Genomic DNA, 13,308 nt, shown 5'->3' with positions numbered 1-13,308 from the left:
CACATACAAACTCAGAACTTTCTTTAGAATATATAAGATATATATATATTTTTAAGTTCTGATTCTTACTTGTCAGTCCCTGAAGATTGGCTGAAGAAGTCTAAAAGTGCTTGGATATCTGAAGTAATAAACTCCAATAAAACAATTGTTGTATTTGTGATTAAGATTTTGGAGTGTTACTGAGTTTAGTTTAGAATGTTTAAAATTTTTTACTTTCAAAATTTAAAGAAAATTTAAAATATTTTCTTTGTTACATTCTTTGCTAAACAAATAAAGTAACTAAGAAATTAATAGGATTACATAATGATTTGGAATACCAGTAAATATGGTCATCAAATTAAAAACTTTTAATTTAGTTCTAAAGACAGGCATGTTACCATTCAGCATAAATTTTAATGACTAAATAAATATATTTAATTAATAAAACTTTTACTAGACAATAACAATCCTATCTGTAGTACTAAATTGAAAAATTTTTAATTTGATGGCTTAATTTATTTCAAATTGTTATGCAATCCAGTAAATTTGGAAGCCAGTTTTTATTTTTTGTGTAATAAAAATGAGAATTAACTAACTACCCTATTTATATAGAAATGTTTTTAGATTACTTAGTGCCTTTAAAATAAAAAATTCAATTTCCAATAGAACAATAATACACAATCAACTTTTTATCTGATTTACTGAAAAGAATTAATGTTCTGTTGAAGATAGAGTTTTATTTTGAAGCATTGAAATTTATTGAAGAAAAGAAAGAAAAATAGGATGTTTGTTTATCTTATTTAAACTGTTTGAAAAATTGCAGTATTTTCAATATTTATATTATAAAACGTTTTAAAATTTTCTTCATAGTTGTCATTTTAATAAGTCATTATGTTGTTGTTTTTACTATAACATTAATTATAATTTATGCATGATTATGACACTGCATGTTATATTTTTATGTAAAAATGTTAGAAATTAATGAGAGAAATATATTCCATAATTTTATCTTATTTCATGCAGCTCGTAGTTGTGGACGAAGGAGAGGTATATTATTGAATTTCATAGAAAGAATAATTCATTTTTGCAATTGATTGAATTAGTCAAATTTAAAAAAAGAAAAAAAAAATTAAATTTAAACATAGAAGAGATCTATAACTGTAATTTACAATGCTATAGTATATTTAGACAACTGTAATGAAACACATAGTCTTTTCAACTTTATAACTAATAATATACAGTTTAAAAAAAAAATTACTTGTTTATTTAAATTTATGATAGAAATTAATACTGATATATTAATATGTAGAAAAATTTGTTTAGTATTGGCATCTGCAAAAATGATTTACTCTTTTATTTTTAAATTATAACTGAATATCATAATTTGTACATTATACAAAATTACATTAATAATAATCAATATTAACAATTAGCAACTATTTTAAGAATCTGAAACATGGGTAGATAAAACAATTTTGCAATGTATAAAAAGAAAATTATTTAGTTTCTTAAAAAAACTTTTAGTTTCTGTTTTAAGTCTTACATTAATAGTTAAGTTTATATGAAAGGTTATTATTAAGCTAAAGATTCATAGTAAGATCAAATATGTGACATAAGTAATGAAATTCAAATAAACCATTGGGTCATAACCCATTACCACCTGTTTTTAATTCCATTGCATTGGTTATATTTAACATTAGTTGATAATCAGCACATTTTTTAGCAAAGCTGCTTAAAATGGCTTTGTTAAAAGATAGTTTAGCAGCTGCTGCAGAAATGCTGAAGATAAATTTCAAGTTGATTGCTACAAATGGCAAAGTATAAAATTTCGACTGGGAAAGTGTATGTCATCAGCTATCTTGTGATAAATTTTTTTTATATCAACTGTAATTTTGCATTATTTCTGAGTAAACATTTTGATTTACGTAAAAATAAAAATTTAGAAATAGAAAAACAACAGTATAAAAGCTATTTCCTTTGAATGCATAAATAGCTTCAAGAAACTTTCAGCTTGACTAAAGCAGCTTTAGTAAGCAATGCACTCAATATGTTCTGAAGCGAAAATATATTTCCGCATAAGTATTATTATTATTATTCTGTAATGTATAAATCTGCTTTCTTGGAGCTCACTTGAATAACAGTCTCTGAAAGTGAGCTCCAATAAAGTAGATTTTTGTTATAGTTTAAAGTTCTTTTCAACTTTTTCTTACACTACTTGTTTGCTATTAGTCTCATGGTCCTATTATATTGTACAATTTAAAAAATTTAGAGTTATTGTTGTTGGTGATGGCATACAGTGGAACCCCATTAATCTGGATTTCCAGTTTATCCAGATTATAAAAAAAAAAAATCCCTATTTCAGAAAGATACAGAAAAACTACAAATGCAAAAGATCAAAGAACTCATAATTACATTCTTTCCTGAGTGTAACAAGAATTGGCTTGCTTTCTATGAATTGGCATATGATGATCATTCTTATGCATTCTGAGGGAGTGTTCTTTGAATTTATTTAATATGTTGTTGAACCTTTTTTAATCATTTAAGATTTTCAGTTTTAAAAAATTGCTACTTTCCTGTTGATTAAAAATGCTGTGCTTCTCAAGGCAGTTAGTGTTAATAAGTTTATTGTTTGTAACTTCACAAGTTATTATTCACTCAACACCCTAAAGTCTCTATTGTTTTGCTGAGTTTCACTTATCTTTAAACATTTGTGAAATAAAGTAAATGCAGTGAAAATGATGTCTAAAGGGAGAGATGGTTATGTTATAGAATAAAATGAAAAGTCTATAAACTGCATTATTTATATTAATGATTTTTCCAGATTATTCAGATTTAGCCATCCAATTGGACCCAGTCCTGTTTGAGCCAGATTTACGGGATTTAACTGTAAAGATATCTTCTAACTTAATTACCCGTACTAATGACAACTCTAAAGAACCTTTACTTTAATAAATTGTAACAAAACATATTAAATGTTTTGTTATGATTTATTAAACATTTTGTTACTGGAAGTAAAGGTTCTTTAGAGTTGTGATTTTACTGTATTTAAATATTAAACAATGTTTAACAATAACTCATTTTGACAATCAAATTTAACCTTGTAATCTGTACTTTCAAGTTTATAAATTATAAATAAAAAGATAAATAAAATTTTAGCTGTTTTAACAATATTACAAATTTGTCTTAAGATTTATTTGTAGTTCATATACGGATATTCCTTGTACAACATGGTTTCCCTTTAATATAGTTGGAAAATTGGGGATATCCCTTGTACAAAACAGTTTCTAGTTTTGCTCTAACACAGTTCAAGAATTTGGAAAATTCTCCATATAAAATTTCACAATTTTCATAAACTCCATTATTTGATATTTGTTTCTTTAAGTAAACAATGCGTATTGTCTCAAATTTACCCCAGATTTTAGAATATTGAAATTTTCAATTTGTTTTGTGCCTTTTATCAGGTTTAATGCAAACTGATAGTGCAATTTTTTTCTTCCTTGTCCTAGCTCTCTTATAAGCCAGGTGTCATTACCATTGCTTTCAGATTTTAGCCTTTAAGACTGTCAGCTGCATTTTATTTTTATAGATTAATCTTCACATTTAGTAAAGTTAATTTAAACATTTTTATGTAAATAATATTAAGCTTTTTTTAACTGTAGGTAAGCATTTATTCATAAAATGATGAAAGAAATATTGCAATATCTCAATAGTTGAATACAAATTCTGGAGGAAAAAAAATTATTCAGTCCATGTTTTGAACAAATGTGACCCACTAGAACAAATTTTTGATTAATAACATCTTTTTATTTTTATGGTAATAATAAAAAAATGAAGACATTGCTGATATTTTTGATCAAGATCAAGAGAAAAGCTCAGAAGATGACAATACTGACTAAAAAGAAAATGCCCTCATTTAACTAAAATTAATATTAATGCTTAATACAGTACTTTTAATTGTGATTATTAGTTAATTATTGATTGCTATTAAAGCAATCAATAATTAACTAATAATAGTATTCTTAGTATAGTATTATTTTTTGTCACTGAAAGAATACTATACTTTTGCTAACTTTTAGAACTTAATCCCATGTTTCTCATTAGTTGTTTGTTTTTTTTTTTTTTCAAAACATAACTACCATATTATACGAGGGGTACCTGTATTTATTGTTAATTTAGGAGTTTTTTCATTTTATATTTAATAAGTTATATTCTTGTTTTACTGTATTTTTAAAAATATATATATTAGATAATAAAATGGAAGTCCAGCATATGCATTTAAAATATTTTTTTTGGTATTGTTCCAAAAACATTAGTATTTAAATTAAGTGATTATAAAATACATTAAGGCTTTCATTCATTTTTGAATTGTAAATTTTTTGACTGAAGATGATTAAGAAGACTAAAATGTTTGAGAGATAAACTTTTATATTACTGTAAAGATAGTCACACTGTGGTTATTAGCAGTGCAGTCACCAAAGTAGTAATAAAGGCTTCTTTAATATCTTGGACATTAATTATGGAATATTATATGAAAATGTACTAAATTTAATACACTTATTTAATTGCAGTTGCCATGATGTTAAGTCATACCTGACATACTACTATGATAAAAATACAATAGGAATAGTTATTTAAACTGTGCATATGCAAGAGGACACTGAAATCATTTATTTTTTGTCAATTGGTTTGACTTTTATCAACATCTTGCAGCAATTTGTATGTCATCATCTGTTTTCATTTTCAAATAAATGTTTGTTTTGTGTATAAAGAATTCAGCAAACATTGCATTAAATTTTGTTTTGCTACAAAATCATTAGAAATGTTACAGAAAGCCTTGGATGATGATAGTCTATCAAAAAACAAGAGTTTTTGAGTGGTACAAGATGTTCAAGGAAGACAGAGAACATGTCAAAGGTGAACCACACTCTGGTAGGCCATTCACTTCAACTGATGAACAATACATCACTCAAGTCATAGATTTGATACTCAACGATTGTTTAACAATTAGAAACATTATTGAACATATCCCACTAACTTTTGGATCGTGTCACTTCTCAAGTCATCCTGAAAATGCTGAATTTTTTTCCAAAAACAACAATGTATTCAAGTGGCCAAGGAAATGCTTTCTCAAGGCAAATCATTCTTAAACTGCATTGTTATATGATGAAACATGGATCTATGTTTTTGACATTGAAACAGCAACAGCTTAACAATCAAGTGAATGGCAGAAGGTGAAGCAAGACCAAAAAGACCATATCAAAGTCAGTCAAACATCAGTTGTTTGACTGTTTTTTTCTGACTGGCCAAACTGTCAACAAAGAATATTACTTGAGTGTTTTGCATTCCTTGTTCCTTGCATGAAGCAATTTGTAGAAAACAACCTGATTTGTGGCAAGAAAATTGATGGATAATGCATCTGCTCACAATGTTCTTGTTGTTCATCAATTTTTGGCCAAAAACTCAACAAATATTGTTCTGCAAGCTCTATTCATCTGATATGGCATCATGTAACTTTTTCCTGATCCTTGACTAAAATTTCCACTTTGTGGTCACTGTTTTGAGTCAATTGATGCCATAAAATTTGCTGTGAGTCCTGGAAGGGTTTCACATAAATGACTTAAAAGCATGTTTTGAAGATTGAAAAAAAACATTGGTATTAGTGCACTGCAGTGGGAAGGGATTACTTTCAAAGGGATGAAATAAATTTTGTTGAATAAATTCAAATCTTGCATTTTATTCAACCATTTCCAATACTTTTTATTTGATAGGTTTGATAAAAATAAATATAAATAAATAAAAAACAAAAAATAGTCTGACAGAGTCAGATCTGTGCTGTAAGGTGCATGAATGAGCTGCTTGATAGCCACAGTCCAAGTAGCAGCTTGAGCAAGTATGGATATATGCATTGTCAAGCAAGAAATGAACTTCTCTTGTCAATTTTCCTTGACATTTTTCATGTATTTTAACTCAAATAATATGGTTTTTCATCCTAATACAAAATTTATATTTTATGATATAATGCACTGTAAATAGTTGAATACATGTTCTAACACAAAATTTGAATTGATTTAAAGAATGTTTTTGTTTTATTGCGGCACAGAGCATTAGCAAAGCCTCGTCTATGTGGCTTACGGAATTGTGTTCATTCTCAAAATCTGTTTGATCGATTTTGATTAAACTTTGCCATTTTCCATTAATTGTGATGCATAATCTAAAAATGCAATAAAAAAATGGGGGCCATGACTTCATTTTTGGGATATAAGGTTGTTTCACGAGTGCACGTGACAAAGTAATATTGCACGAAGTGTGCAACTTTGTCGTGTGATGTTTTGTCGTCACTAGCACGTCTTCTGTGAGCTTTTAGAATCAAGTTCATTTTCCAAACTTAATGGCTTGATTTTGATAAAACTTTGCCATTTTCCATTAATTGAGACAAAGAATCCAGAAATGTAATGTGAGTCCATTTAAATGTAAAATGTCTAACAACAAATCACTTAACTTTCCTGGCAACATTTAAAATTCTGGTGGTGCAATCTGTTATGATATTTCATTTAAAAAACTGTTTACATTTTTAATTATTATAAAAAGCAAAAAGCTTAATTTTGAGTGTAGAGATAGGTTTTATAAAAACTTGTAAATGCTAATAACAAGTAAAATTGTCATTAAGTTCAATCCTACTTGAGATATAACACACAACCACTCTTTATCTCCCCACCCTGTCAATCTTAAACCACCAAATTTTAATAGCATGAATCTTTATAATACACAAATCTTTCAAAATTTCAGAAATTTTTGAAAGCACAGGAGTTATTAAGCTTTAAAGATATCTTAATGTTTCAAGGTCTCCTAACTTCAAAAATGTAAAAATCTTTGGGCGTCATTTTTAACTAATTATCATACTTTCCTTCTGTTATCTATAACAGAGCCAGGAAAGTGAAAACAGGAATGTATGACTTTGTATATCAAAAACAATGTCCATGCTCTCTGATGCGACAGGTGCTTCTAACGGAATTGTTAAAAACAGTATTATATGCGCCTAACAAAAAATAGGCAAGAAAAACGAACAAAACAAGAACAAAGAAATTGTCATCGATTGCTTTATTCTTAAATTATGTCTTTGTACCTGGCCAGTGCAAGAATTGTCCCCCCCCCCATGGCCTGCAGGTATGAGGAAAGCTTCTTTTATGGCAGCAAGTGCAAATTTCATCTGTCTGTGTCCATCAGGTATTGTACAAAGATTGCTTCTTCTGTGCCTAACAGGTGAAGGGATCACTTCTTTCATTCTGGATCTGCTTCAATTCTATTGCGATATGACAAAGTTGTGCAATGTCCTAATTTAACTATAACATTTTGAATGAAAAATAAAATAAATTTATTTTATTTATACTGTATTAGTATTTATGCAACATTATTACCTGTATGATTATTGTTAATTTTAAAAATTACAATAGAGCATCGTTTATCTGAAAGCCAATCAACCGAAACATCGGTTAACCAAAAGCGTTCCAGTCGGACTGTGTCCTGCTGCATCAAACATTTTTGATACTAGATTAACTTCCAAAATATAATTTTTTTGTTTTTATATTTTTCAATATATTTATTTTGTTTGTACAAAATAAAGAAATAATTTTTAACAATACAATAGTCACAATTATTATTATAAAAGTTTTTGTTAGGTTTAAAATCAATGAAAATTCAACACGGAGTGACACCCAACGGAGAAAAATTTCAGCATGGGATAGATTAATATATTTTTTCATACATAATCAGTTATCTGAACAACCCCAGTCCCCAATTGATCTGGATAAACAACACTCTACTGTAAATATTTTTCATTTTTTTAGATTTTGAGATATCATGTTTTCATACAGATTACTCATGAGTTGTGTTTGTTTAAAAGAAAATTTGAAAGAAGGTTTGGGTTAAGCAATGGAATGTGTTATATGCCACTTTTAAATTACAATTATGTACTCACAATTATGGAGCAATGGCTGCTCCTATAGTTGTGGGATAAACAGTGGACAGGTTATGCAAACATTTTATAATTTTCTGTGGGATATATATACATTATAAGTTATATGCATGAATATATAGTATTCTTCTAACTGACATAAAATGAATAATTTTAATTAAAATGTATGACTACATTTTTAGGAATCAGAATATCAAAATATGATATAATAGTTCTAATAAAAATATTCTGAAATTCTGAAGACTGTTGTTATCTATTTTAAAATTCTATTTTAATCAATGAGCAATTAAGCTCATTGATTAAAATAGAATTTAGAAAAAAATATGAATTTAGAAAAATTAAATTCTTAAAAACTAAAATATTTAGTTCTTTGTGATCCTACAACTTTATATGGATATACAGTACATTTCAATTATATATAGAATATTTTATTCAAATCCATCAGTTTTTGTTATAGTCTTAATTTGTTTAGTATATTATTAATGAGAATATTATTTACTTGTGAGAAAACGTATTTCATATACTGTTGAACTTGTCTATCTCAAACATGTTTATCTCGAAATTTATTTTTTCTCCTGCATTTTCAGCCTATATTCAATATATCTTCCATGTTTTCTTGAATACACTCAAACCCGTTTTTGTGCGGTCTTTTTTTGTGCGATTTTTTATACGTGCAATTATTTTTGTGCAGTATACCAATTTGATTGAAATTCATATACCGCACACAAAAAATCGCACAAATAAAAAATCGCACAAAAATAGACCACACAAAAACAGGTTTGAGTGTAATTTTCTCTCAAAATCTCTTTATCTTAAATTATGAGTGTAATCCCAAAAGTAAGGTCTCCTATTTTTTCAAAAATACAAATAAATGTTTATTTTCAATAATGTTCATATCATTTTAAAGCTTGAACATTTATCTATTTTTTTACATAATCGCCATTTCAGTCGATGCATTTTTGTAGGGCACTGTGGCAGTTTTTGTTATGCCTATGTTACACCAGCTTGCCACCATGTTGCGGGACCCATCTTGCACACACCTTTCGATATTGGAACTTTTCCGTTTAAATCCTATAATTGGTGCATTGGGAAACCCCAAGAACCAATATGAAGACATCATCCAGACTGATTTGCCGATCTTCATGCATGGTTTGCTCAACCTTCACGATTGTTGCATCGGAAATTGACGGTCTCCCATTTTTTCCTTTGTTATGAATTTCAGTATGATCAGCTGCAAACTCCCTATACCATTTGAGGATGTTTTTGACATCTATGCACAACTTGCCATACACTTCTGTCAATTGGCAATGAATTTCAATTGGTTTAACACGACATGATGGTGAGCTGGTATGACATAGGCATACAAAAATTGCCACAGCACATAGAAATGCATTGACCGCAATAACAATTAGGTAGAAAAATAGATGAATGTTCAAACTTTAAAATGATATGAACAGTATTTGAAAACAAACATTTCTTTGTATTTTAAAAAAAATAGGAGACCTTACTTTTGGGATTACTCTTGTATAAACTGAAGTGTCAATTATAAATTCAAAACTCAGCAACTACATACTTGTAATTAACATAGCTTTTCTGTGATTGGCTATGAGTTTGGCTTGAATCTTATTGGTTTAAGTCAGGCATTCCCTGTATGCCTGGTTTTTTTACTTCTGTGCTTTATTTATGCCTATTGTGTCACACATTAGTTATGACAGAAAAAAATCAACCAATAAAAGATTAGATTTTGCCAAAAACTTGGAAAATCATGTAAAGAAATGTACAAGACATTTGAAAAAGTTTATGGGAAAAATCTGAAACTAAGATCCAGTCTTCACAGGGGAAGACATCAAGCTCTGAGCCGAAAATGCAAGACAGGGTTGCAGCAACATGAAGATGATGCTAACAATTTTTTCAATAGGAGAATCATGCATCATGAATATGCTCCAGCAGGACAGATAGTGTGGCAATTAAGGAACAAAATTCATCACGAAAGATCAGCATTATATAGGAGCAGAAGCTGGCAACTCTACCATGACAACGCACTTTGCCCGTACATCATAACATGTTTAGAAGTTTCTCAAAAAAAAAAACAGTATTCCAAAGGTTTGAAAACTACATTATTTCCCAGACCTATCTCCCTGTGACTTTATTTTTCCCTAAAATCAAACTCTAGTTAAAAAGGAAAAGATTTCAGTATGTTCAAGAAAAACAAGAGAATACAAGGCAGCTGCTTACTATTTCAGAAAAAGACTTCAAAATATGATTCTAGAATCTGGGCTGTGTGTGTTCATTTGGAAATGGGAGTATTTTGAAGGACTTTTGATTATAATTTGAAATTATTGTAAACTTTTGTGTATTAAATTCATTCTCAATACTTCTTGATCACACCACATAAATGTATTGAGATATTGTTTATTTGTTTTATTTTGTAATTGAATTATAGTCAAAGGCTTTTGTATTGATTTTAGATGAAATGTTAAAAAATTGTAAAAAGAAAATAATTGCATCAATTCTATGCAAAATTATTTTATCAAGTTGACATAAAACTAAAATCATTGTTTTAAATATATTTTATATATATCAGATTAATAGTTACAAGATTTCAAATAAATATTTTTATGTTTTTGTGAGAAATGGAAAACAATGGTGTAACAGATAACTATATAATATAAATAATAAAATAATCATAGTTTTTTCATTAATCACAAAAAAATCATAAAGAATAGTGTAATTGACATAAATAAATAAGAAATAAATAATCAACTGGAAATATTTACTATTATTGTGCTTTTAAAGAGTTCTGTTCATTCAGGTCTATTGATAGTCATAAATCTTTAATTACTCATATCAAAATTGAAGTTAGTAAATAGTTCTAAATATTAAGTTTAATCAAGATTTGCTGAATAATTTTCTTAACCATATAGTTTAAAAATTCATAAATTTTTATGATTAGCATATTTTATGGCATATAAGACACCTCCATTTTAGTACCAGATATTTAAGAAAAAGTATTTAATGTGTTTAAGCTATTTTGTCCTTTTGGCATTCAGCAACTTTTTTTTTTTTTTTACTGTATTCTGGTTAGAAGAAAAGTAAAATTAGAATGCACTTTTATTTTTCAAGAAAAAAACAGGAGTCATTTACCATTACACATATTCTTAAAATGTAGAGCATACAGTAGTATCCATCAATATTTTATTCTTAAATTTGTATAAATGACTGTTGTTTATTGCATTGTTTAGATAAGTTTTCTTTCTTTATTTTATTCGTATTAAATGCAAATTGTTTTTCTCTAGACAATGAATTAAATTTTGCAAAAGTAACAATATTGATAAATATTCAGTTCTTTAATAAACTAAAATTAATTTTTATTATAATTAATACAGATTTTTGTTGAAAAGTAAAGATCCAAACACTGTAACAAAATGTGCTTGGTATACAAATATTGTTTTAAAAGTAACTTACTTCATTTATGAAAAGTTCTGTTTAAAGATCAAGCTGACAATGCTTTTGTTTATTCTGTTTGTATAAAAAATTTCATAGAATAGATACATTTTTAGTGATTTGACATCATTGTAAATGTCTGATGATATTTCAAGCCAGTTGGAGATTTGATAGTAATTTTTTTCAATTTGGCAATTTTTCTATACTGTTATAATTTATTCAAGGTACTGTACATTTTGAAGTTTTATCTAAAAACTATACTGGAGTCAGGTCTAGGGAAACTTGACAATTACACATGCATAAAAAAGCACATAAATTGACTTGTAAACTTTTATTTCTTTGTAAGTGAATTTATATGGTAAGTGAACAAAGTGAATACAGTAGAGACTCGTTAATCGGAATCGCCGGTAATTGGAACGATTTTCAGTCGGACTGTGTCATGCTGAATCAAACGTTTTTGATACTAAATTTACTTCTAAAGTATAATTTTCATGTTTTTATATTCTTCAATATATTTATTTTGTTTGTACAAAATGCAGAAATAATTTTTAACAATACGATAGCCTCGATTATTATTATAAAAATTTTCGTTAGGCTTAAAATCGACGAAAATTCAACACGAAGCGACACGCAACGGAGAAAAATTTGAACATCGGACAGGTTAATATATTTATTCGTACATAATCGGTAATCAGAACAAATCACTAATCTGAACAACCCGTCCCCAATTGATTCCGATTTTCGGTTCTCTACTGTACTCTCTAAACCAATGAGCTTTCAGGTTTTCATTTATTTTTAATACCTGTAGAGTATAGATAAAAGTAAGTATTATTACTGGATCAGATTAGTTGGAAAATTATTGGTATTGGATAGAATTGGCAGTACCATATCAGTATCTAATGTTAAGTGATATACTCCATGTATATATATTATTAAACATATTGATAAATATCATGTCACATAATTGTTATTATTATGAAGCTAATACACTAATTATAAATATATAATGTTAGTATTATTTGAGCACAAATTAAATTGTCAATTTTTATATTTCTTTATTTTATTGCAAATTTCTTTCTCCATGGTAATAAAATACATTGCATGGTGTAATTTTTATATTGAATAGATTTTTTTTAAACAGAATATAAAAATTTAAGCATGTCATAATTTTTGATAGGATAATTTTTATTTTCATTATATAGTTATAATTTCTAAAAAATTTAATGCAATAAATTTATTTTCTAAACTTAATTGTATAAAATATTACATTTAAAGGAAAATCTCCATTTTTTACAACACTGGATGAAAATCATTTAATTGATGATGGACATCTTGACCAGATAGTACCTTCTCTGAATTCGTCTTTACATTGTTCTCCAAAATCACAAGCAGGATCTGAAGCTGGAGAACGTTACTCTCGAAAAGTATTTGTAGGTGGTCTTCCTCCTGATATTGATGAAGGTGATTTGTATATATATATATATTTATTTTTTTTTCATCAAATTTGAAATTGATAATTTATATACATTTAATAAAAAATTTTAGTTATAAATCAAATATTTTAAAGTTTATTTAGTATTATTTAAATGTAAATTACATTATATCAATTTCCCAAAATAGTCTTCAATAAATAAAAGAAAATGTATTACAAGAACCTTTGTTTAATACTGAAATATATTCAATTTTAATATGATAGTTTGAGAATAACAAATTTTGAACATTCATTAAAAAACTTTCATATATAATTATCCATGATGCAATACATTATATCAGGGGTTCCTAAATTTTTATACTCCGACTCCCTTCACAGGCTGTAATTTTTTTGCGATGCCCTTCTAAAAGAAGATACCTGCATGTAGCTCTAGCAGACATTAAAATTACTTTATTATTCAAAGAAAACTCCAAAGAATATA

General features: G+C 27.4%; 1 protein-coding gene across 4 annotated transcripts in view; it reads left to right on the top strand.

The window, feature by feature from the left end:
* The window catches only part of LOC136979878 (cytoplasmic polyadenylation element-binding protein 2-like), a 197,812-nt gene that overhangs the window by 162,753 nt on the left and 21,751 nt on the right, over positions 1 to 13,308 (top strand). For 2 of the 4 annotated variants that reach the window (XM_067275901.1, XM_067275899.1), the window contains 2 exons: positions 1,003 to 1,026; positions 12,671 to 12,856. In XM_067275901.1, the coding sequence (XP_067132002.1) occupies positions 1,003 to 1,026; positions 12,671 to 12,856 (210 nt within the window). The remainder of the gene's footprint in view (positions 1 to 1,002; positions 1,027 to 12,670; positions 12,857 to 13,308) is intronic. The other 2 variants (XM_067275902.1, XM_067275900.1) reach the window with 1 other exon arrangement.

This window comes from Centruroides vittatus, unplaced genomic scaffold (assembly GCF_030686945.1).
Source record: "Centruroides vittatus isolate TY-2023 unplaced genomic scaffold, ASM3068694v2 contig_651, whole genome shotgun sequence".
Taxonomy (NCBI): Eukaryota; Metazoa; Arthropoda; class Arachnida; order Scorpiones; family Buthidae; genus Centruroides; species Centruroides vittatus.
This window is presented reverse-complemented; position numbering and strand designations above follow the sequence as displayed.